Below are 25,901 nucleotides of genomic sequence, written 5' to 3'. Positions count from 1 at the left end.
GTATGAAACATTATATTATATTTTCTGTTCCTATTTACTGTAGCAGTACATGTTCTTCATTCTAATATACTGTAGTTTTTTTATACGAGGGTTTTTAAGAATGCGGGACAGTCAGTTGCCTTTACCTTGGCACAGCACCAAACCCAGATACATCCTTTTTTGTTGTCTTCATGATGATTTATTGGTGTTCCCCTTCCAGGGAAACGTAATTGTCAAGCTACTTGTTTTTGAAATTACTTTTCTGGACAAAAATAAACATAGGGTCCTTTTAAAAGTGTCCCTCTAGAAACTGCAAAAACACTGATTTAGATACTGGGATGCCTTAGCTTTGGAGTTCAGCATATCAGAGCCTTGACCACCTCATTTGGAATTTGAAACATGAATGCAATTCATGAGATAATATTATCAAACTGAAACCAAATAAAAGTTTCAGTTCAGGAAAATGTGTTCAGATGTAAAGATGTACTTCAGTGTTCTGAATTGGGGAGGATTTACTATAGTGTTTCAAAGTCAGTCAGGGTCTAGCAGAAGATGTTTTGATCACGTTGTGTAGATCTTGTTTAAATGTAATCATGTGCAGGCCTTCTCCCTCTTTTCAGTTCTCTACTAGGGAATAATCACAAAGAGGGGAAAACAATATTTATACCTTCTGTATTAATAGGGAATACATATTTTGTCTATGAACTGCCATGAAAAACACCTCACAAATTTGTGATGGTGCCAGATATACAAATGAGACCCATGGCAGAGAGTTAAGCCTAACGATAGGGAAAAGCTGACTGCGGAGACCTAGACCAGACTTAAAGCTGGAAAGGTTCCGCTGCTGTATGGAATGTAAAGTGGGGATCATATCCCCTCTACAGAGACCCAATGCATGCACTTTACACTAGTGTATCTTGAAGGATAATGTAAAGAAGCACCCTCAGCACTTTGGAGCCTGCATCCCCTTTGTGGTACCTGTCCTGTCTCTGCAGCTCTTTGGAGCAGGCATCTTCTATCCCACTGTTTTGTACCACCTAGCATAAAAGGGTTCATTCTTGATTGGTTTCTAAATTTAAAAAAAATAAAAATCAGTGATGATAAATTATTGTGCACCCACTGAGGTACAGCCGTTTATATATACCAACTGAAGATACATTCCACTACATTTAATGGTAAAGTGACATTTAAAGTCATTATTTACAACCAAGTATACCTGTATGTAAAAAAAAATGTGTGCACATTAACAATTTTTGAATGGAAACAAAGGTGAAATAAATTATATTCTTTGCTCATTACTGTTAGATTGGCTAACCTAGCATAATTTTATTTTCATCATTAACTTTTAAAGGGAATGCTATGATCTTTTTAATGTAAATTCTCTAATTAATTTTCTTACAAATCTAATTCAAATGTAAATACTTTGTGAGGCAAGAATGTGCAATCATTCTAGCAATTAATATTGATAAATACAAGTAAAATGTGACTTGTAGAAGAGAAGTGGTGATTTCAGTAGATCTGACATGTTTTGACCCCTATGGCTGCATACTTGAAACCTTGGTGAATTGAAACAGCAGCGCTAAATGGTGGATTAAGTGATGCTGCCTATTGAATTTCTGTTCTGTGAGCACTAGTGTAGAACACACCCCCCTAAATGAAGATACCTATTGATCGGGTGTGTGACCAGTGTGTGATCAGGCTTTCCATTAAATGTGTTACAGGTAAAGCTTAAAATCATTGTGTGTGTTCTGATACATTCAGATATGCAATGAAGTTTGAAATAAAACCTCTAATTTTTTTTATTTTTAAAGTGTTTTTACAAATATTTTTATTGGGCTACAGCAGCAGAGAATTTTGCATTTTAACCTTATTAGTGTGCCTCTTACCTGCAAGGTCAGAGTTCAACTGATACAGTCACATTTAGAATCAAGGGTAAATATTGTTAAATGAGGGTGGGCCATTGTCTGTCTAACATTGTGATTAAAAAATCAAGGAGCTGAGTGGCACAGATCATGCATTTTAATTAAAGAGCTGAGGGATTTCTCACCACTAAACACAGAAAATCAGAATATCTTTGGGTTTTTGTTCTTCGGAAGTGTGTATGTGTGTTGCCTGAAACTTTGATTACCTCATTCTTTTTTAGTCATGAGACACAGACAACCTGTTGGGATCATCCTAAAATGACTGATCTCTTCCAGTCCTTAGGTGAGTGCATTTCTTAAAATAAACCATTATGTGATGTTCATTCCATGAGCAAAAGCTGCATTTGTATGCTGACCACGTCCAAGTTGCCATGAACTGTGTGTAACACAGCATTTCCCACTTTGCGATGATGCACTCTTTGCACGAAACCTACTGCCTTGATCACGTCATGTGTACTGCCTTTCAGTAGTATTAATTCTGAACAATATGTTCTGAGTCTATGCTTTAATGCAGTATCTTGTTTGTTTATTTTAAATCCACGAGGGATCATCCAATGATGCAGGCTGTCTGCGTGTTTAAAGCAGGATGCTGGTCTGCAGGGAACTAATTTTTGCAATAAATCAGAGCAGCTATGCTTTCAGTAAAGGCTAGACCAAATTATGGTACAACTACTTCAACATGCCATGCTTTTTTCACATTTGCTGTGAAATCTCTCTTTTTAAGGAACAAATGGGTAAAATACTGTTAAGTGAGGAAAAACGTTACTATACTCATCAATTTCTAAAATAGAGTTTATGGCTATCTGACTGTCCTGTGCAAAGCACTGTTTCCAAAGTCATGGCATAGAAATTATAGCTTAAAAACCCAATTTTTCTCTGTTGCTGTGATCTTTGCAGCCCTCTTTCCTGTACGTTGTCTGATGGAGTTGTAAATTATTTGAGATACTGTATTTGAGCACTTGTCTGGAAACTACTTAACACTACATAATATGTATGTAAAACTCTATTATATGTATATGTATTACCTGTGCCAAGATAGTGTCAGGATTTCTGGTGTGCCAATCTCTGAAGGCCCTGAACTGTCAGAGTCAGGAGGCTTTCCCTGCAGATGAATTGGACTGAGGTCTCAACTTCTCAGTTTGTTTTATTTGTTCTGATATATCTTATTAATTCTTTGCAGAGAAGTGAAGGGATATCAGACTTCTTCCAAACTGTTAAAATTTATATGTAAAGGAAACTCTATTTTTAGGGCTGCTCATATTTCTGTTCTGCTGTTTCAGCTGACTTGAACAACGTACGCTTCTCTGCCTACCGTACAGCCATCAAAATCCGAAGACTGCAAAAAGCACTGTGCTGTGAGTTTGGCCTTTAAGACAAAATGTTTCTCTACAGTACTTGGGAAAGGAGGGTCAGCTTAAGTCTAACAACATTAATGTTTAACAAGAAACCAGATGCATCCTTGATAGATCGTCAACCAATAAAACGGCAGGAACAACTGCCAATAGTATGTGTCATTATTGCAAATAAAATCAATTAATGAAAAAAAGGGTGCAGCAGGTAAGTTGAAATGGTATGCCCACTAAGAATACTTTGAGAAGTGATAGGAAAATAAATATTAGACCTCTTGACTATCGCATATTGTTCCTGATTACAAGCTGATACAAATCAGTGTGAAATTATGTGAGCTAAAATCATGACCCTTGACATAAACTCAGGTATTTTGTCATATTTTAGAGAGTTGGATTCCTTTTTTTGTGTTTGCTGCTAGATATAACTTCAAAAATATTCCTCCCTCTGAGAGAATATCTTGCTGTGTGAATTCCAGTTAAAGAGGACTTCAGGCTGCTCAAAGTGTGAGGGGGAAAGATACAGATCTGTATAGTTGGTTATAGGTAATTGGTATTGCTGTACATTTTAATCACAAAAAGCTACTAGGACAAAACAAACTGCTATTATTAGCAGTAGTAGTATGTGTATATATATTGGGGATGTGGGAAAGGGTCTTAAATTCAGATAGGGAATAACAATGCATTTGATATGCACATTGGATGCTCTGTGTTGGCATTTGTCCCTGTTCTTAAACAGTCTAATAATTCAGCCACAGTCCACTCTGAAGAGTGCATAGATTTCATCATCGGGAAAGGATAGGTGTCTACTGAGTAGGCTCAGCTGTCTAAACTACTTCATGTTCTGTTCTATATTTGCTAGGTATTTAAAAATCATTTGATATTATATCACAATGATGGTTTAATTCAGCAGCAAGTTGCATGACTACCATGTTCAAAGCAGCCTCAGAAGTGATGTATCAGGATATCTTTTTCTGGCCTCTGGACTTGGGACTTCTCTGAGTCACATAACAAGTACCACACTGGGGTTCTGGGCTCTTGCCTGGTCTCCTGTGCAAAGCAAACTCAGAGTACACTTTGGCGTCATCCTGCCACTGGTACTTCTGCATTGTGCTTGAGAATCAGGATGAGAAAAAAAAAGATGGTACTTTCTTGGGAAGCTGAGCTAGATTGTAACTGCTCAATATTTATTTTAGAGAAAAGGAATTGAATAGTTTGTTGTAATACTGAAACGGTTTACATTATAGAGAGAGGCAGGACACAAAGACAAGGAAGATATCTGAAAGGTCAGAAAGCTTAGAAGGAAGTGAGATTTTGTGAGAAGGCAGAGAAGAGGTGTGTGGAAGAAAACTAGCTGAAACATAGAACTGGAGAGATTAAAATGTACAAAAAGGAAGGAGTACAAAAAATTGTTTTGTAGAGATGATGAGGGTATGAATTTTTAAAACTATTAGGACTATGAAAATACATAAAAACACACATCTACCAGAAGGAATATAGGGTGAAGTATTAAAAGAAAAGGAAACTGGACAATTTTGGAAGGAGATGTGTGTCAATGAGTGTGAACGTCACAGATTTTAGACCTTTCAAACAGTCTTGGCAACAGCTGGTATAAAAAAAGTTGTACATAACCAAATTTTCTTGTTTAAATTCAGGAGTCCTTTCTGTGGAAGGACTTTTCAACCCTGAAAGGTGTACAATACTGCAGTCTGAGTAGGAACACAAGAAGGGCAAAGCTATCCTAAAGATGCAAGCAAGGAAGGAGTTGTGCAAAGAGGGGTCCCTTCTCACCCCCCAGGTGGTTAGTTTTCCTTCCATCCTAGAAGACAGCAGTCTGATCTTGGCAGTACCTTCTTGGCTGGACTTCAGATATGCATTATACCAAATTAAGCTGTGCCTGAGATGGTAGCTAGTTACTCCAGAAAGCTAGAATGCATCTGTGAAACAGCACAGGCTCTTGGTAGTACCTCACAGCTACTTCTTGGTATGCTGTGCTGGCTTCTCACAGAATTTCAAATCAAGTTCGAGATCTTGAGTTCAAGGTCTTACATTTGGAAAAAAACAGAACCTGTTCTTTGAAAGATTGTCTGATGGTATTGAAAGAAAAACTGTATTTCTTTGGCGTAGCCTAGACCTTCTCTGTGCAAGAGATACGGTCCCAGCCAAGTCTCCCAGCAAGACTAAAAGTGTCATGAGCTTTCTGCATATCAGTGTGCAGGGTATAAAGTATGTATCAACATGTACCTGAAAACCAAAAGCAAAGCAAGAAACTAGAAAGCAAAGTAAAATTCTCCTTGTGTGTGCTGCTCCCGAGGGAAGAGTAAAAAACAGACTGCACATGATGGATGCTAATCAGGCTGCCTATTTCTGACAGGCATACGGATTGTCTAGCGACCCGTATAGAGCAAACTTCACTTTCATTACTTCTAATAAGCTTTGAGGAGGAACATACTTACTGCTCTTGCTTTTACTGCAAAATATATCGATTTCTGTAATAACTGCAATGATTAGCTCTCGTCATTCACAGATTTCAAAAGTGCTCTCCTACTGAAGTGAATATTGCGTCCAGTTTCAGGGGAGGGAGGGAGGGAGGTGAAAGGAGGACAGAGGGAAGTAGTAAGAAGTAAAGAGAATATTCCAATTTGAAAGAGCCAGGAGTAAACCTGTCGTCTCTATAGAGCCAATCTGCCTTGTTGTTTATGAAGCTGTTTGCTTACTCCATCTCTGTGTCCTTATTACATGCACATATTTGACCAAGGATTGGTGCAACTTGTGAGACCACAACATTGTGGGTTTTTAAGAAAGACATTGCAGGTTATCCACAAAACTAAATGCTACAAGAATTTTTTGTCTCTGAACAGGAACTCTTTATGATCTGGCACAATTTTAAGACCACCTTCAAAAAATATTATCAGTGCTGTTCCTTTTGCAATTGTTTGCCTGGCTGATTATTTCTTGCCAGGGAACAGATCAAATTGCTTTTGACTGTGATGATTCTCAGCCTGATTATGTCCCATGAAAGGCTTCTGAGATAGCTAAAACACAGCATGTGCTAGCACCTCCTCTCTGAGGAAGGGGGGAGTGGTTAGACCCTATCTAGAATTCTGTTCTTGACTTTTATTGGTTGGTGGGTTTGTTTTAAGGTAGGGGAAGAGTCATCTTCTGTGCCCCTGCCATTCATTCTCTGGTCTGATTTACTTTAGCCTTTCATTGTATTTCCTGTAATTTTAACTGTGGATGGTTTTTAAAGATGTTTGGATGCAGAATGCTTTAGAAAGGCTTATGTGCTAAAGCAAATAAAATGTCAAAACAAATCTCTAGAAAACGAGGTCATTATAAACTCTAAAATGTGACAAATTGCTGTCACAGCTGCAGTATGTGTGTAACTGCAAAGGCCTTTTTGGTGAGAACTCCAAGGGTGCAGCTGAGTAGAATGCACAATCCCACTTGCACCTGATAAGATTCTGACTTTGCAGTGAGGACTGGTAACACAGTATTAGTGCTATACAAGCAGGTTCAGGAGTATGTAATTTGAGATTTGTACTTTGGAAAACTTTGCTGATGCCAAATCTCTCTCTGAGTCTTTGGCCTCTGTAAATGTCAAAAAAACATGGTTCTGGGGAAGTTATTCTCTCCCACTCTCCCCACCCTCCTTGAGAAGTGGGAAAGTAGAATCATGTTTCATCTTCTGTTTTTTGGAAGGTAGTTTCCTGCAGAGACTAATATGTGTCTATGTACCTACATGTGTTTATTTTGCAGAAAGCCAAGAAAGACTGCAGGTTGGAAAGAACAAATTCTTAGCTTCTCTGTCTCAGATTATGTGAGGCAGATGTACTGAGAGCACTTCCCCACTATAGCAGCAGCAGAACGGGGCCAGAGGGAGTATCCTGTGTTGCAGCTATAGTGGACAGCTGTGCAGCACCAGGCCCTGACTATAATATTTTATTCTCGTGCAGCATACTTTAGCTTGTTTTCAAGAAATGATATTGCCCCAGATACTGAAGTGTAGTACTGGAAGGGAAAAAGGGAACAAAACCACCATGTATATTCAGAATTCTGTCACAGAACTCCTCTAGGTGATTTAAAATTTAAGAATGCTAATAGCAATATCAACTGCACAAGGCTAAGGAACGAACATTAAGGCATACCGGACTAAAAGCGAGACCTGTGTAGGCTTTCCTCAGCCATGCAGTCTTTTGCAGGAACTGCTAGCATTCATAAGGTCTTTCTAACACAAAAGCTCCATAGCAATGCCTGCCTATTTTCTGTGGGGTTACAGCAGCTTCAAATTTGCCATTAGCAGCTGCGTATCATTACTTGCTCCTGAGTCACTCACTCACATCTGCTTGAATCGTGCTGAATGACATGGTTTCTGTTTATAGTTTTCCTTTGGGAAAGTCTCCTCGCTACAGAAAGGAAAGAAATGACCTTGTGTCCATATTTTGGTTAACAGCAGGATTGGTCGTTCAGCACGTTTGAGCAGATGCAGAATGGTACTGCAAAAACACAGTAAAAGCTGTGTACAGTAGGCTTCATGCCAGCAATGTCATGTGAGTCTCAGGTTAGCTTTTCCCCATCTGCATAGACACAGTTTATTTAAAACCTTTCAGAAATGGAAATGTAATGAGAAAATAATTCCTCTTTACATCAGACCAATCCAGCTGTGCTGCTAGTGGGTAGACCTTACGACAACAGGGTAACTGCCTGTACCCAAAGTTCATTCAGCCAGGTGAGTGCTGAAGTAAGCAGGGATGAAAGTAATTTCTTCTCGTTATTCTCCATGAATGTCATCATCAAAAAGTGTAAGTTTTGCTTAATTTGCATTAGTACAGCAGCAGAGTTTCCTTTTAGTATGAAAATACTGAAAATACCTCTCCTGATTCCCTCTAGAATCTGTTGGCAGAAATGTGAACATGAGATCTTAATGCCAGCAGATAAAGACATGAAGTTAGCACGCTTACTCCAGTGTCTGTTGAATTGCTGTTTTCAAGGATGGTTATGTTAAGCCAAGCCCAAAGGCTACAACTTTCTGGCATTCCAAGTTTTCACTGGCTTTAAAAAGGGGTTTGGGTGCTATCAGTCTGTTTTAGGAAGCTGCTTACCTGCTTTTAGCCAACCACTAAGTACCTCACAAAAACAGGTTGGAAAAAAACCCCACAACAAATAAAACCCCAGCAAATTGGTTGCAGTTATTTTGAGGTATGTTTGCTTCTGTAGGTCATGAAGGAAAAGCATGAAAAGTGTCATCTCTCCTGAGAGCAATATTTATGTGATTGAATAGCATGTTATAGTTTTGCACCTGGCTTCACACCCCTCCCTCCACCCCTCAAAAAGATAGTCCCTGTTGCATTGTGATGTGGGGTGGTTTTGTTTTGTTTTTAAACATGCCTGTGAGCCTTTTCCAGTGTATTACATATTTTCCAACTACTGTAGAAGATTATGCTGCAGTGTACTGCCGAATACTTCAGCTACCTCAGGTCAAACTAGCGGCAAGGTGTTTTGCTGCAATTAGCAGTGCCTGTTTGGTAAATACATGACTGGCATTTGTTTGCAAGACCAAGAGATGGGCTTTAAAAAAGAAAACAAAAAAGAAAATAAAAAGCAAACAAATGTAAACCCTTGCCAGTCTGATGCTGTAAAGTTAGAATAGAATGTACTGATGTCAGTGAGGGAGAGGGAAAACAAGGGCTGTGAGGTGCTGTTTCTCATTTTACAAGGATGTGAGGAAGGGTAGATTGGGGAAGAGGATTAGGAATGTAAACTTCTTTCGGTCCATAACCTTATTTTTTGGTAGATGATCATTAAGTTTGTGACAGAACTGCCCATAATGGTTAGTGTTGTCTTTTTTCTGCTCTACTTATTTTCCAGCCCAAGCTAGACTTACCTGATTTGCACAGTGTGTCCTTCTGGGGTGCTTATTTGACATTATTGGTGCACAGCAATTTTACAACACATCTGAGATTGTCATGTTTCATTTCCTTTGAGAGATGACGTTTATAGTGTAAATGTGTTACTGGCTCTCCAGAAACAGCTCTGAGCTTGGAATTTACTTCAACTTCATGTTCTATACACTGTAGCAAGCATACTAATATATTGCAACTATGTTTTTTGCTAAAGTCCTTGCTTCTGTTAAAAAAAGTCACTGAGGATTACTCCACCCTTTGACTTACATTGTTCTTCTTTCTATTACAGCAAAGTAAGTTTCCTCTTTTCCACTTTGTTTTGAAAAAGGAATTAGAAGAGCTCTTGACAGCTTTTTATTTTCACCATGCAAAACCCCAGATTTTCACAGTCACATTTGTGTGGTTTTAGGATCAAAACCCTTATCACCTGTAGGATATCCATAGCATCACCAACTGCTTATAGAAAGAATCCTGTAATAAAGGAGATTAAAATATTTTTCATGAAAACATACCATTTAGTGTTCTGGAAAACTACAATAAATACTTTCCTTGTGTCCCTCTCCCTGCTTTCCTTTAAGCCCTAATTTAGCAAAAGGTGTTCAGTTAATCAGGCCTCAGTAAATTCCTACTACATTTAAGGTAACATTGTTATCTAAGACTTTGCTTTGCTTTGTATTTAAGCAAAAGTTATAGTCATTTAATGGGATTCTGCTTTATGGTAAATCTGTAGAATCCTCTAAGCCTAGTGAACTCCCAGTGTGCATACATCTGAAGTTAGGGTCATCTAATTACACACACTACCTCAGTGGCTTAATTTTTAAATGTTCTTCCGAGCTGTGCTGCGTCATTATGGTGTTCTTGATGATTCTGTTTTTTTAAATGTATACAGTACCAAAATGCTGTTGACTTCTCACAGAGAACAGTTTATCACTATAATGTTACTAAATGAAAGGTACTTCTTGGCTAATTGACTGCAGTGTTTGCTACAATACACACATGGACAAGTATTGTGAGTGCTATGCTTGGGCATCTATATTCACAGAATCACAGAACTATCAAGGTTGGAAAAGACCTTGAAGATCATCTAGTCCAACCATTAACCTAACACTGACAGTTCCCAACTACACCATATCCCTCAGCGCTATGTTGACCCGACTCTTAAACACCTCCAGGGATGGGGACTCCACCACCTCCCTGGGCAGCCCATTCCAATGCCTAATGAACACCTGTTTTCTTTTTCTTTTTTTTTTTTTTTTTAATCACCTGTTGTTAGTGGATCTGTTGGACCTGAACACAACAAGTGAAGTTTTCAAACAGCACAAGTTGAGTCAAAATGACCAATTGATTGGTGTCCAGGATGTGATCAGCTGTCTCACTACCATCTACAGTGGACTTGAAGAGAAACACAAAGATATGGTGAATGTTCCTCTCTGTGTAGACATGTGTCTTAACTGGCTACTCAATGTATATGATAGGTAAGTAACAAGTCTTTATTCACAGTGTGTACCCCAGGAATTTAATGTAATATTAACAAAGTAAAAGCCATGGAGATAGAATTGGTAATTTTTGCATATGTGACTTATAAAAAATGCTAGACTTATAGGTCTGTTGTATAGTTTTTCTGAGTTACTTTCTTGAGCAAGTGTCTATGATAATAGAAAAGTTATAAAGCCTTAAGAAGGTCTTTAATAAAAAGTTATATCTTTTGATATTTTTGATTCTGTAATGAAAGTGCAGTTGCTTGCAATGCGGTGTTTTTTATGCTGTCCTGCTCAGATAACCTTACACTGCTTTTATACTACTACCAAGGAAACACTGAAAGGATTTCAAGAAAAGTATATGTGAGTAGAGAACTGGGTACACTGCTTTAGCTGTGTTGCTACTGTAAATGTTCCAAATTGCCCAGATTGTTTGCCATTTGTACCAGATCCTATATCTGCTGCAGGTGGGGACAGTTTTGTTATTTATTTTACACTTAGTTACTTGCCTGCCATAATCCTGGCTGAGCTCCCTGTCCTGAATCCTCTGTTGAGTGGTGGTTGTTATGATCTTGGCGCTAAAGCCTGTCTGATTTTGGAGGGTCAGTGGTCTCCTGGTCCTGGCTCACTTCCAGCAGATGCAGCTCCTGCCTTATATCAGTTCTGAGTGCTGGTGCTATGTGATCCACTTGCCCTGGTCCTGGCAGCAAAGTTGTGTTTGCCTCAAGAATGTTTCAGGATACTTTACTGTAAGAACTTGTGGGTTTATTTAAATGCAGATCCGCTATTTCCAGGGAGAGCACTAAGTCTCACTCAGAGGAAAAGGTCCTCTCCAGCAGCCCCTTGTGGTTTTGCCCAGTCCTTTCTGAGCCTCCAGACACTTCTTTCTTCTGCTGAACGTTGAACTCTGACCTCTCTGTCATGCCTTGCACTGTCAGCCTGCATGACGTACAATCAGTATGTTTTTATTTAGTTGGGCTTTTCAGTCATGAGTTTCTTGTTCATTTTTCTTAGTGGCATTCACTATTCTCATCTGCCTTTTCTAGTAAAAACTGGGAAAAGACTTGGTTTCCATCAGCAACTCCATTCCCTATAATGTATCTCCTTACATTGCTTGAGCAAAGGCATTTCAGGACTCTTCTGGAGCTGACTAAAGACACAGTAGTGCAATACATGGGGTAGTCAGCTTCAGTATGTCTAATTGAATATATGCTTTAGTTCAGAGTTATACACGGAATTACAAATAAGAATTTCTAAGCTGCATGAGGTTGGTTACCAAATTTCTTTTCTTTTTCCCCATTTGAAGATGGAAAGAGCAAAAGTATTTCTTGAATAATGATAGAAATATCTTATACCTGGCATTGCAAAAGAGAGCTGTTACTTGTTGATGTATGTGTTATCTTTACTGTGTTCACTCACTTAATCAGGGCCAAAGTGTAACACTTCATAGCTTTTTGATTTCCCTCCCCCCCCCCAGAGGATTATACACCAGTACTCCTATACTTTGTGGATATTTTATTTTATTTTTATTTTAAATGTTGTGGTAGGGGAGAGGGAAGGAGGGAACAGAGTACATATGACCATTTATCATTTATGCGCTGACTACCTATTATGCTTTGGCATTCAACTATTGCTGTTAAATACTGTGACATTTCTGTTAGTTGGACTCCTCATCATTTCTGCTGGAAAATTGGAGAGCCCATCAAATAATGACAGGGAGTTCTTCCTGCAGTTTTTTTTATTTTGCAGAGCTCTGTATTGTGGGTGAAGAAATGCATCATTTGCAAATACAGCAGTAGATCAAGTGGGTTGTTTGACTTAAATGCTATTGGTTATTTAGAATAAGAGACTTAATAATGTCAGAGAATTTTTTGTAGTTACTGGTTGGGTTTTTTTTCAGATTGATCACAAATCCATTCTATTTTGTTCAGTTTACCTTTGCTTCCTAACTTCAGTTAGAAGTCAGTTGTTTAATCTGTTTATATTTAATTTGCATGTAGTAAGCAACAAACCTTTCTCTCAATAATGTTTCCTGTTGCTCCTGTTTCCCCTTGATTATTATGTTGAAAGCTTTAGTGTAGATAATTCTTCAAGCTGATGAAAGACTTCAATCTTTAGTCAAACTTTGAAAAATGGAGGATGAAAGTTTTCTGAGATAAAATTACCTTTTACAGGTATATCCTTGCTCACTTTTCAAATCCACTCCAGGAAAAAAATGCTGAAAGAACAGGCACCAATTTTAAGCTGTTTTTTGGTTTTGGTTTTTTAAATTGGCCTTTAGGAAAGAGCTAATTTGTGTCTTGGCATTTCCATTGTTTATTGCATTGGTGTTATACATATACAATGTTTCAAATCGTTAAACTGCCTACAAAGAGCATCTGTTAGTTGTGTGCTATTAACCTGAGATTTAATTACTGATTCACAGATTGATGGCAAACTGAGTAGTTCTTCAGACTTACCTACAGATGTCTTTGGCCCTTTAAAAGAACCAATTTGTTTTTAGAAAAAGTCTGTTGTGTTCTGGTATTTTCTGACACATCAGGAACGATTCATTCTTCAAGCTGAGTAGGGGAGAGAAGCATTAAATTTGCTCATTGACTTTTACTTCTTCAAGTACTCAAAGGTTGTTCAAGGCAGCAACATAGGCCTTATAAACATTTTCCAAACTTAAAGTTCCTGTTTTGGTTAGTCCAGAGATTTTTTTAAAAATAAAATTAAAAAGAAATGCATTACATTTTACAATAAGAGCTGTGAAGGAAATTGTTTGCTCTGTTAAATCATTTGGCTAGGCCTGTGTTTAAATCATCCAAAAGCAATAGCCGCCAGTTATTGTTCTGGAGCATATACTGTCAAATTTGCTAAAATCTCCAAACATCATTTACAGGAAATGGACTGATAGCTTTCAGTACTAATGGAATAGCTTAACACCCCTTGAAATGAGTTGTCTCAGATATTTTAAAGTCTGTCATACATAATATAGAATACATGTAGTAATTGTGGGCAATGACTCATTATTTCAATCAGAATTACCCATAAAGAATCCTTTACGTGCAGTTTTTAATGTCTTGCAATGTTTATCTGACTTCTTGTATTTCAACTTTTAAATTTTCTTGGATTTTTTTGATGTTAAGATACTTTTGATAATGCCTTCTTTTAAATTGAAATTTTTTGGTGCATTAGTCTAGGAAGGGTATGGTGCTTACGCTAACATTTTCCATATGATCAAAGCTATCATTCTCTGTGGCCCAGTCTTCCCCTGAAGAACTGCAACTTCGTTGTTTATTGTTGCACTCATACACCTGGCAAATTCTACCACCAGGCTGAGTTAATATCCCAGGCCTTACCAGTGTGTTAATTTCAGCAAAATCTGAACTTCTGAGGAATGAGAAGGATGAGAGACCTGCTCAGTCAGCCTTAACTTTATGCTGTGATTTTAACGATAGCTGATGGAAATTTCCTGCATGCCCTCCAGTTGCATTCCCTGTGTTGATGATAACTCTCTTGATTCATAGAGGACTCTGTGGGAGCAGCTTAGCAAGCTGTGATAGTAGTAAGAAGCGTCCTAGGAAGGACAAGGCCCTCTGTAGGGCACGAAAATTAGCTCCTTGGTCAGACTCTTCTGTGGCTGATCAAGGGGAGGCATTTGTGGAGACCTTCAGAGGTGTAACAGGCTGCTGCCTTCTGTTGCTGGGTTACACAGATAACGGATAGCTGCGGTCCTTGGTAGTCCTTAGTCGCAGTGTCAGTGTTGACTAGGCTTGAGAGCTCTTTGACAAGAGAAGCCTAAACTGAAGTGGGATCATCTTTTTTCTTCTCCAATTTTCCTTGCTAGGGCCTGATATTTTTACACTATTGCCCCCCATCCCTGGGGGACATAGGGTTCCTCTGGATTTGATATTCCTTACCTTGTTTTCTGTTGATTTGTCAGTCATTCTTATTGTGATTCCTGTTTTCAATCTCTTATACTTAATCTTGCCCTCTGTCTGTCAGTTTTTTGTTATCTGGCTAACCCCTGTGTACAGCTGTGCCTGTTATTGTTTGCCCCTTTGGAGTTAACATTGTTCACATACTTAGGTAAAATGCTTATATATTATGACTGGCTATGCCATCACAATGCTACAGAATACTTGCATACCACTGTTGGTAAACAATAGTTTTGTGCACTTATATTCAACAATCTAGTATTAATTATATCCTGATTAGTACATTTAAAATTTACAGGTGTTAAAGGCCTCTGTTTTGACTATGGTGTAGACTCAGCCTGTCTTTTGGGTCCTAACTGTGTTAGGATGTTACTTAGAGAAGGCAATAAAGTTTGCATAAGATGGTTGCATGATTATGGAAAGTTTTTGGAAAGTTTGGTAAACTCATTTTTCTGGAAAGACATACCGTCAGATAATTTTAACCTTGCCTTAATGTCTGTCATTGAATTTCCGAGGTGTTTGAGCAGAAACAGTGATGTTAGTTTGGAGATTTAGCACACTGTTTTGAAGCTGAGATGTTCCTGTGGCCAAGTAGTGCTACACTGTATTATATGATTGCTAAGTGCTCCACACAGCTTGTGCTTGATGTAGTGATGTTGGGATTGTACTTGTTGCATTTGTTTGGAGTTCAGTTGTTACAGTATTAGCAAGGGAACTCATGAGGTGTGGCTCGTGTCTGTTGCCCGTGTTATTTGTGTTACCTGTTATTCCCCCCGTCTCCTCTTCTGCATCCTGTAGTTCCAGTATCTCCTATAGGATACTGGATATAGGATAAAAGTTTTCTTCCTTTCTCTACTACAGCCATTTCTAGCTTACCCTTTTTTGTCCTTATTTGCTTACATTATTGTACGGTAGTGACAGTCATCAGTTTTTATATAAAGTAGCTTTTTGATATTCTTTGCAGCTGTGTTGGATCTCTGAAGCAGCTGAATGGTTGCTGTCTGCTTGGATGGAGAGTCCAAACAATGCAATAAAGTTGTATGTGCTCCAGTCCCAATCCAACCTCTCTACCTGTGCAGCGTCGTACCCTCCCATGCCTTTGACCAAATGATCTAGTTAGCTGAATTCCCACTAAGCTAGCCCTCTCTGTAGTATATGCTTTCAATTCACTCTCCTACCATGCCTGGAAATGATGTGTATCTTTTTTTTAAACGCCTATTTTGGCAGGTTTAGAAGTTGAATTACTTCTGGGTTCTGTGCCAGCTCCTGACTGGCAACGGATGAAGGTGCAACAGGGGGATCATACCTGAGCATATAGGCCAGAGCCTGCCCGGTGCATATGTAGAGACAACAGAGTCACTTAAAAAACCCAAGGATTCTTTATTTCCTCTCACTTCTCTTTCCTCTCCCCTCCGCCACTAAAATGATAAAATTCCAGTTCATCTGAGGAAGAAGAAGAATATCAGCATCACACTATAAGGGCAATGAATCCTTAGACTTTGTATTGCCTGGGGAAAGAGGGCTCAGGTATATCCAGAGGGACAAGTGGACTTCAGTAAACAAGAATAGTGTTTCTGACAAGCAGCTATAATGGTTTTGCTATTTTTCACTTGAAGATAGGTCAGAGTTCAATAATGTGCCATTTTTATACTGCCTTTCACTGTTGTATTGATGGAGAATGGACAACTTTGCTCTAAACCAGTTAATAGAGGTACAATGATTCAGACTTCCATTTATCAGAATCAGAGCAAAAAAAATCTGAGCTTCCAAAGTGGTCTTATCAATTGATTTTGTAATGACAAGCATGCTTGTATTGCTATAGTGAATCTGAATAGTGTGCTGGCACTTAAATTCTAAATACTAGACCCATAAATTTTGTATGAATTCAAGCATTAAAAAACTTCCTGAACCTTCCCACTGTAAGGCCTGATTTTTAGATGTTTGTACACACAGTACAATTAGGTGGTTGTGCTTCCATTCAGAGGCACCTTTACAGGCTGGAGAAAGGGAACAACAGGAATCTCCTTAAGTTAAATGAAGGGAAGTACCAAGTCCTCTCCCTGAGGAATAACCTCATACACTAGTACAGGCTGGGGGATGACTGGCTGGAAAGCAGCTTTGTAGGAAAGGCCCTGGGGGTCCTGGTGGACACCAAGCTGAACATGAGCCAGCAACGTGTGCTTGTGGCAAAGTAGGCCAACGGTCTCCCAGTCTGCATTAGGAAGAACCTTCCCAGCAGGTTGAGGGAGGTGTAATCTTTCCCTTCTACTCAGCACTGGTGAGACACATCTGGAGTGCTGGGTCCAGTTCTGGGCTCCCCAGGACAAAAGAGACATGGGCAAAATAGAGTGAGTCCAGTGCTTAAGGGCTTGGAGTACCTGCTGTATCAGGAGAAGCTGAGAGAGCTGGGACTTTTCTACCTGGAGAAGTTTCAGGGGAATCTTATCAATGTGCATAAATACCCAGTGGGAGCAGTAGAGAAGATGGAGCCAGACTCTTCTCAGTGGTTCTAAGTGACAGGACAAGAGGCAGTGGGCACAAACTGAAACGCAGGAGGTTGTGCTTAATCATGTAAGAAGAGGGTTTTTCTAATGTGAGGGTGCTCAAACAGTGGCACAGGTTTCCCAGAGAAGCTGTGCGGTCTCCATCCTTGAAGATATTCAAAACTTGACTGGATATGATCCCGGAAAACCTGCTCTACCTGACTGAGCAGGGACATTGGTCTAGATGATCTCCAGAGGTCCCTCCCAACCTCAGTGGCTTTGTGACTCTCTAAGCTGGGCAAACTTAAACCAATGATTTGGAAGTGTGAATGCTACAAAGTCTATAGGTTTAGTGGAGGCAGGGGTTGTTTGGTTTTGGTGTGGGATTTTTTTTTTACTGTATATGTAATTTCAGTGCTAATATTTAGCTGTTCCCAAGAAAAAGGCTGGGGGAAATACGTTGCTCTTCAGAAAAATGTAATATTGCAGGCTTCCTAATTCTTTTTATAAATTATTGAGAAAATGCTTTTTGTGCAAAAGAAGTTTTTCACAGTCACTATAGCAATCTGTTGAAATCTGGAGAAGTCTGAAGCCTTCACAGATGTGCCCTGACCTTTTAGCTGAAAAGTTTTTCTGAGTTTCTGCCTTTAATAAACAAATGCTGTAATCCTGAGTTAAATCAAACCCAGATGAATGTTCAGCTTTGTTTTTCTGTCGAATACAAAATTAAAACCCAGACAACCCTACACGGGAAAGAATGGGGAAAGAACTTTATCAAGGTTGCAAAACGAGCAATTTACATGTTAAGGTATGCCAGAAAGATGTAGTGTCTGTGATTGAAAGAGGTAATTTGAAGCTAAGCTTGAGTGTATAAAATAGGTGGCACTTTTATAACATTCTGGAAGATCGGGTCCTGATTTTCAAACTAGGCAGTAAAAGTAACAGTGTTTTTGATTAATTTGGCAATAATTTCTCTGTACTTCTGTTCCAGCTTGTGGAATGGAGAAGATAATGCTGTCTAGTCTCACTAGATGAGGTTATGGTTGTGAAGACAAATGCATTAATATTTGTAAGGTGATTAGCTAATTTACTGAGAGCCCTGGAGTAAATTAATAATTTTGTATTCAGCACAACATTTGTGAAGTAAATCAGACAGCAGACCATATGTTGAATGGATAGGACAGAAAGGGATATCTAATAATCACTCCAGAAGTAATTAAAGGATTATATCACTTCTGCATGACAGAAGGGGCCAAAGTAATGTTCGGGGTAATATTAATTTTAGTATTATCTTACTTGCTGGTGAAGGACCCAGCTAACCTTAAATGCAGGGGGCTGTGTATAACATATGCAGTTTAACTGCTTTCTCATTTTTTTGCCATGTCTCACCTGAAGACAAATTGCGTCATGTTTTTGGTCTTTCAAAGAAGAAATCATCAGCTCTTTTAAGAATATCTTTCTGCACTGATCTTTTGAACTTTTAAGTTGTCATTTTCCATGTACCCTGGGTTTATTGCTTTAGTGCCTTTTCAATAGTGTTTGTCTTGCGGGTTTCAAATCACTTGCTTTGATACCTACTTATCTGTTCTTGAGTTGCTTAGTTTTGATATGTGGTTTTTTGGGTTTGGGCTTTTTTTTTTTTTTTCACGTTGGACAAGATAAGCCTGAAGTCACACTGCTTAAAGAATGACAGCACCACATCATTTATTTACTGTATGTGGTTGGCTGTTTTATGTCCTGGTACACATGTATATCAGAGCATTTTAAACATAAAGGAGAAAAATGAAGTGAAAAAAATGAATGAATTGCTTTGATATGAAAACTTGGTTTTATTTTGCAGTCCTTGTGTTTCACACTGAGTAATAGGCTTTCCTACTGTGTGCTCGTGTGTTTTTTCTGTGTATAGCACATTATTAAATCAAGTTGAGAGCTTCACAGAGCTAAATGTCTGCCCTTTTGGAGTGGTACGAACTGTTTTGACATGTAAACCACTTAAAAGGCGAGCTGAGCTTTTGTAAGGGAAGCGCTCTTAATGTGATTTGTAGTGTTAATTTGTTTTGGGATTTGAAGTGTATTTGAAGTAGAACTTACCAATGCTTTTACATTTTTGAATAGACTTCGGCTGGAATGAAATAAAATGAAACTGTACTAAATTGTCTTATCTTTATAATTTCAGTGGCCGAACTGGAAAAATTCGAGTGCAGTCCCTGAAAATTGGCTTGATGTCTCTTTCTAAGGGCCTTCTGGAAGAGAAGTACAGATGTAAGGAAGAATGCGTTTTATAAAATGGTTACTTTATATAATTAAGTCATGTACAATAACAACACACATTGAGGCAAAATTTATAGTAAAACATTTCTCAGGCCTGTAGCAAGACAGTTTTCTTGTGAGTAAATCAAACAGAATTGTTGTTTTCATTATCATCACTGACAATGGAGAAAGTAGGATTTATATCCTGACTGGAAAGTATTGATGTCAATTTTGCATCGCCATAATGCACAGTATTGCACTCCCCAAAAGCAAAGGAGAATGTAGCCATATGGTAGCTAGAGAAGTATTCTGTTTGACTGATTCTTTTCTCTTTTGTGTGTGTGTACATTTTGTGTAGGGGAAAAATCAAGCAAGTCAGTGTTGATTGGAACAGACTGATATGTCTGATAAAGCAAGGAAGTACATCAAAATCCAGCAATTGTATTTTGTGATCTATAAGAAAAATGATACGAACTCTGAAAATAGTTTTCCAGTATATGTGCTTTCTGCCAGGATTGTGCAATGAAAGTTTAAATTATGTTAAGTAATCTCACAAGCTTGAGAAATACTGAGTAGTATGAAAATATTTCACAAAAATAATTGCAGAAGCAGAAGAGAATTGAGTAATTTCGTGGCAAACCCCCCTGACAAATACAGAACAAGAGATTAAGTCCTATATAAGAGCATCCTAGGTGATGGACAGTTATATATAATTCACATCATCTTAAAATTGCTATTCTTTGCAGTAGTACTTGACACATTTCGGAAACACATGTAAAATGCATAGAAACTGTATTTGCCGTGTACCATTGAAGCGCTGCAGCTGTTTCTGCTCTCCTTAGAAGCATTTGTAGGTAATCTTGTAATTAAGGTTATTAACATTGACCAAAAGTACAGGTATCTTGTGCATTGGGGCATATTTTGGCATCTGAATGGCATACTAAGACTTTGGGTTTTTTTTTCCTTATGTCATTTCACATATCTATGAGTTAGTCCCTAACTAACAGAGCTTGGCGGGGCATACCTTTGTTCAGTAATGACAATTCAGGGGGTAATCTGCCATTTGGTGTGAAATAGAAAGTTTTTGTAAAGTTAGTTAGGCTGTGGATAACAGAATAATAACCCTACCAAAAGGTGGTTTAAAAAAAGCCCCAAATCTGGGAATAAACTCACATTAAATTGCTATCAGTAATGAATTAGTATACTTAATGTCAGTGAATTACAGGCACTGAAGTAGAACAAGGAAATTACTAGGTCAGATTCATTTTTATGTTGTTGCTATGTGTCTAGTAGTAAAATAAAAATGGCATCTGATGGTGCCTGCAGATTTGCATAATCTGTGTTAACAGGGTGGGTTTTTTCCTGAAGATTGCTGTGAAAAGTCCTAAAAAATTAGTACAGAAAGTCTCAGGAGGCTTTTGTACCAAGTGATCATAACTTCAACCTGAAATACATCAGAAATTGAAATAGTTGCTCAGCTTCTCAAAGCAGAGAATTAATAGTCAGATAACACATCCTTTTTTGTTGTTGTTGTAACTCCTATTCTGATAAATGGGCCAGGTTTTGATATTTTCTTTCTCAGTTTTATTGTCCTTATGAACCATAAAATTGTCACAAAACAAAACGCTCCAATCTGAAAGAAATTTTACCAAAGAAGGAAGTAATGGTGTCAGGTACTGGTTATTGTCCTGCGGTGGCTTTGCAGTCAGTGTTTTGGGGTCCTCTGGCACCAGCTGTGTCACAGACTCATCTTTGGTGCGAGCTCTCTTGCTCATTTTGATTTTGTCATGCCCTACTAATCATCTGCTGTTGAGAGAAATTTTGTTGTATCTGTTGAGCTTTCAGATCCTCAAGTGAAAACCGTAATGGAAACGCTAACTGTTTTCAAGAAAGTAAGTCACTTGAAAGGAAGAGCAGTACCCCCAAACATGGGTGCTTAAATGCAAATTACCTGCCTTCTGATTTTTCCCTTTCCCAGACCAGCTCCTGACATTTGCTTTTCTTTTTGGCTATGTTTCTTCTAAGCATTTCTGAGGCATTGTCAATCCCAGGCTTCTCTGAGCATGGCAGTTCTCGTATGGTTGCAGTTGGAGCTCTTAGCAGAGCACAGACCATGCCTTAAATGTTGTAGTCTTAGAGAGGCATACTCAGAGTAGTTGCTACTAAAATAGGCAAGTTTCTTGTTTTAAGAACTTTTGGATGAACACTTCAATCTTTTGTAAAACTCTTAACCACACTGTCTGCTCAAGTGTTTTCTACCTAGCCTTCCCAGAGACCAGCCTTTTGGGGATTAACTTGAAGAAACATAATTTCTGTGCTGCTGAGACACTGGGTTTATGAAATAGTATGGTAAACTGACAGGATGATAATTTCAGTTTACCAGTAAAATTGACCTTCATCTTTCTCTCTTACCTTTTTGGGGACATTGAGCTTTCGTTCTTTCTTTCGTTAATATGAAGCCCTTTTTTTTGTTTGTTTTAACAGCCACTTTTAGTCACATTCATTTCCAGTAAAAATAAGAATTGTTAACTGTATGTTCATTTTCAGTATAGGTAGGATCTTTACACTTGACACATTTTTAAAAAATGTTTTGCTAGAGAAATTTTTGTGATTTTTTTTTTTTTTTTAATTTAATTAAGGTTCTTTTTAAGATGCTAGACTTCAGGGTTGTTATGAGACTGGATCTTTAATTAAAAAAAGTCCCAATTACTTTAGAAGAAACATTGAAGCCTCAATTAAAGAATGCCTATTCTTGAAAATGTTTAAAGACGTGCTTAACTTCAAGCACACGCTTGGGTGCTCCTGTGAATAAAAATGGACCTGCAAATGTAATTGAGTTGCTGTGAGCTGGTTCCATCTATGCTTGTAGGGTAAATAGTCCAGGGCCAAGCAAGGCCAATGACCTGGTCTGGCTGTATCCATGTTATGCTCTCCTTTCTCCCCAGAACAGAGGGGCATGTGAGCTACCTATTGGAAATGATCCCAGACCCTGCCTAACTCTCACATAATTCCTGGCTATTTTGAGGGCGACAGCTAGTCCACTTTGATCAAAATCATGACAGATACACCTTTAGCATCTTAATGATACAGACAACAGCATTCCAGTGCTTGGGCTTTGACCTTGGTCCTGCTGCTCAGTTCACGGGTGTATAGAATTAGCCTTAAAAACTGAAAAGGAAAAAAAAAAGGATGCATATGACAAAAGGTAATACTAGTTTAGTTCCAAAATATTCAGAGCATAATAAACAAAACACTGTTTCTTTTTATCACCAGTTTATTCATACATTATTACAGGACTTCTGAATACTGTGGGAAAAATGAAACATTTTTAACCATTCAATTTTAGTGTCCCAAATGTTCTAGGAAGGTAAATCTTAATCATATCAGCAAGTGTTTGCAACAGTAAAGAAATTAATTTGCATGTGTGATTGTTTACAGCAGGAAACAAACAATGTCTTAGTATGGATTTCCTGAGGGACAGCAGGAATTTTATCTTCCCTCCCTTTTCTTCAGTTTTAGAGGTGGAGAGAAGTCATAGCACTATATAGTAACTAGAAGTATGTTTGTGTGCATTTTGCTCTTACCTGGGCTCATTTTTAACACAGAAAGCCCAGACTGGCAGCAGAAACAGAAAACACGTATGGAGTTTTATTTAGTGTGTAGATTTGTAGATTTTGGGTCATATCATATAATGCATAAAAACTGTAGGGTCTGAATTGAAAAAGAAGGACTACTTGAAAAATCTCAGCTGTGAAGCAGTTCAATTTTCAAGCGATGTACAGCATTCTTGGAATGTGATGGTTTTTCTTCCCTGTTAATGTTTTTGTTGTTAATTTTCAAACCATTTGAAACTAACACTGTGATAGTTAAAAAAAAAAAAAAAAGAAAAAAGAATGTTCATCCTGTTAATGCAACATAAAATGTGTGTCGTGGACATCTTACTACTATCTTATTACCATTTTGATAGGAATTTTATAAACTTTTCAACATTTTCAAGTATCCCCTTCTATACCAGACAGTAAGTACATTTTTTCAGGTTGTCCAGCTCATTTGCAGTTTGAGTCTGGCTGGCTGTCATCCTCAAAATACTAGTGTGAGGCTGAATTTAATTTAAGATTAACTGTTTTAATTTTTTTCTTGTTTCTGTTTTTTCCTGTGGCTCAGGTCTGAATAATCTTTTATTTTGCTTCCCCAGTCATTCTTCTTGTCCTTTTGGTAGAGTCCTTTACACAGTTTAACCTTTATATCAATATATTTTGTGTTAAACTCATATGTATGTAGATATAAACAAACTCCATTTACAAGAGTTTGTGGCTTCTGACATTGCTGCTGGGTGATGTATGGGGTTCCTCTTCCCACTGGCATGAGTATGGTGTCTGGGTGCTGCCTGTCAGAGCTAAAACAAGCCCTCCTCCCATATATCTGCCACTTGAGAGCTGCCCTCACCATGCTTTCTTTGCCAGGGAATTGCTCGTGGGTTACTTTAAGGAGTTAGGCCAGAACACGTTGGCTTTCCATACCTTTAGTTTAGGAGCTTCTCCTCCTGTGTGTCACATCGAAGGCATTGAGGGTTTTGGGAAAAGAGGATACCATCCATGAACTCCTTTGCATTTGGGTGCTCATCAGTTATGGCACAGCTGCCAGTGTTCAAGTTTTACTTGTTTTTTAAGAGGAGTGTTTTGGAGGAGTTTGAGCTCTTCAGAGGTATTTGCCAATTTCCTACTTGGATCAACCCTAGCTAATCACTTTCCCTATTCCCTCTCCTGCCACATTATTTTTCCTCTATTTACTAGTTATTCCCCAATCAACTGAAGTTTTAAGGCTTAGGAAATTACTTCATCATCCTCCCAGCTACAGTGGTTAATGAATTGTTCTTCTTTTAGTGCCTGTTTCCACTGTAGTTTGATGCAAACAGAAATAATAAAACAGGCTTTTTTAAACTGACTCTTAGAAACTGGAAAACTATTCCAACTGCAGCTGAAGAAACTCGGCAGGATCTGGGATTGCCAAGATGAGCCTGCAGCCATGCAGTACTAGTTCTGTCACCACTGTTGTCAGTGGGGTTTTATTTCTCACCACTGAGCGCTGAAGACACTGTAGCATTTATTTGACTAGGCAAGAAAGGGGTGAGAAAAATAGAAGAAACTCTAAAAATTAATTCAGTCATCTGGATTTCTGTTTTGTGAAAATCCTTTCTTCTGCCTCAGCCTCCTTTGCCAAGAAAAAAAGTATGACCAGACTTTCTGAAGCAGGCTGACAAAGCTTGACAGTTGCTTCAAATGAAGGGCAAAAAAATTTACACAGTGTAATAAAAGAGTTTCTCTTGAGTGTTTCTGAACAAAGCTTGTCTGTTTCTCAATCAGAAGTGCAGTCAGACTGAATTTTCAAATTTCATTTATTTCTAATCTATTAATGGTTGTTCTGGTGGGAGACATGAAAAGTAGGGGAATAGTATAAATGTTGGTTTTTTTTTTTTTTTGTGCTTTTAAGATTACTGGAGCTTTAATTCAAGCTGACCACTGAGTGCAAAAGGAGAATGTAAAAGCCAACTGGAATGAACACAAAGAATTCACTTCCATTTCTTCTGTAATTTGTACCAATCACAGAATTTAAAAATATTTCAGAGATGAACATGGTGTTTAAGATATTTTCAGGAGAGATTCATCTTGTGACTAAATATTAATGTACACAGCTATTAAAGTTCATAAATCAAGGATTGTTGGCAGAAACATGTTAAAAATCTTAGCTGAAAGTTTTAACAATTAAAAATGTCCAATCAAGGAAATGTGTTAAGAAAGCACTTAAGAAATATTATCTGTACTGCAGACAGGCCTATTAATTCAGTGCTTTGCTGTGACTCTTATGTACAAGCAATATCTTTCTTCCCAGTGTCTGTATCTGGAACAATTTTCTTGATCCCTTTCAGCCTCAATTTTTTCTGTTGTTACAGTCATCCCAAAACGTCCACTTACACTGCAGGCCTTGACACCTACCTTAGGAAAAGGAAATCAGTAAAGGCAGAGTACATGGAAGCAGACGTGGCTATCTGGGAAGCAAATGTGATTAATATTAAGCTCGAATTGTCTTGCTGACTGCTGATTTTGCTTTAAGCTATTTCACATGGCCAGCTGTGACTTGTGGTAATTTCTAGTCTCAGTTCAGAGCAAATGTGCTTCTGTCCCCAACCAGCTGAAGGATGGCATAGACTTTAGCATAAGATACGGATTTCTGAAATGTTATTTCATTCTGTATAGAATCTTAGAATACTTTGGGTGGGAAGAGACCTTCAAAGGTCATCTAGTCCAACCCCTCTGCAATGAGCAGGGACATCTTCAACTAAATCAGGTTGCCCAGAGCCCCATCCAGCCTGACCTTGAATGTTTCCAGGGATAGGGCATCTACCAGCTCTCTCGTTCAATCTGTTCCGGTGTTTTACCACCCTCATAGTAAAAAATTTCTTCCTTGTATCTAGTCTGAATCTACCCTCTTTTAGTTTAAAACCATTACCCCTTGTCCTGTTGCTACAGGACCTACTAAAAAGTTTGTCCCCATCTTTCTTATAAGCCCCTGTATCGGGTCTGGCTGAGCCAGAATTGGTTTTCCCCTGTAGCAGCCCT

General features: G+C 38.3%; 1 protein-coding gene across 6 annotated transcripts in view; it reads left to right on the top strand.

Moving 5' to 3' along the window:
- UTRN (utrophin) overlaps window positions 1-25,901 on the top strand; it is a 387,351-nt gene that overhangs the window by 317,425 nt on the left and 44,025 nt on the right. For all 6 annotated transcript variants that reach the window (XM_074862944.1, XM_074862945.1, XM_074862943.1 and 3 more), the window contains 4 exons: window positions 2,123-2,184; window positions 3,182-3,256; window positions 10,424-10,625; window positions 19,211-19,296. In XM_074862944.1, the coding sequence (XP_074719045.1) occupies window positions 2,123-2,184; window positions 3,182-3,256; window positions 10,424-10,625; window positions 19,211-19,296 (425 nt within the window). The remainder of the gene's footprint in view (window positions 1-2,122; window positions 2,185-3,181; window positions 3,257-10,423; window positions 10,626-19,210; window positions 19,297-25,901) is intronic.

The sequence above is a fragment of the Strix uralensis genome, chromosome 3 (assembly GCF_047716275.1).
Source record: "Strix uralensis isolate ZFMK-TIS-50842 chromosome 3, bStrUra1, whole genome shotgun sequence".
Taxonomy (NCBI): Eukaryota; Metazoa; Chordata; class Aves; order Strigiformes; family Strigidae; genus Strix; species Strix uralensis.
Note: the sequence above shows the minus strand (reverse complement) of the source record. Positions and strands in the feature narration are given on the sequence as shown.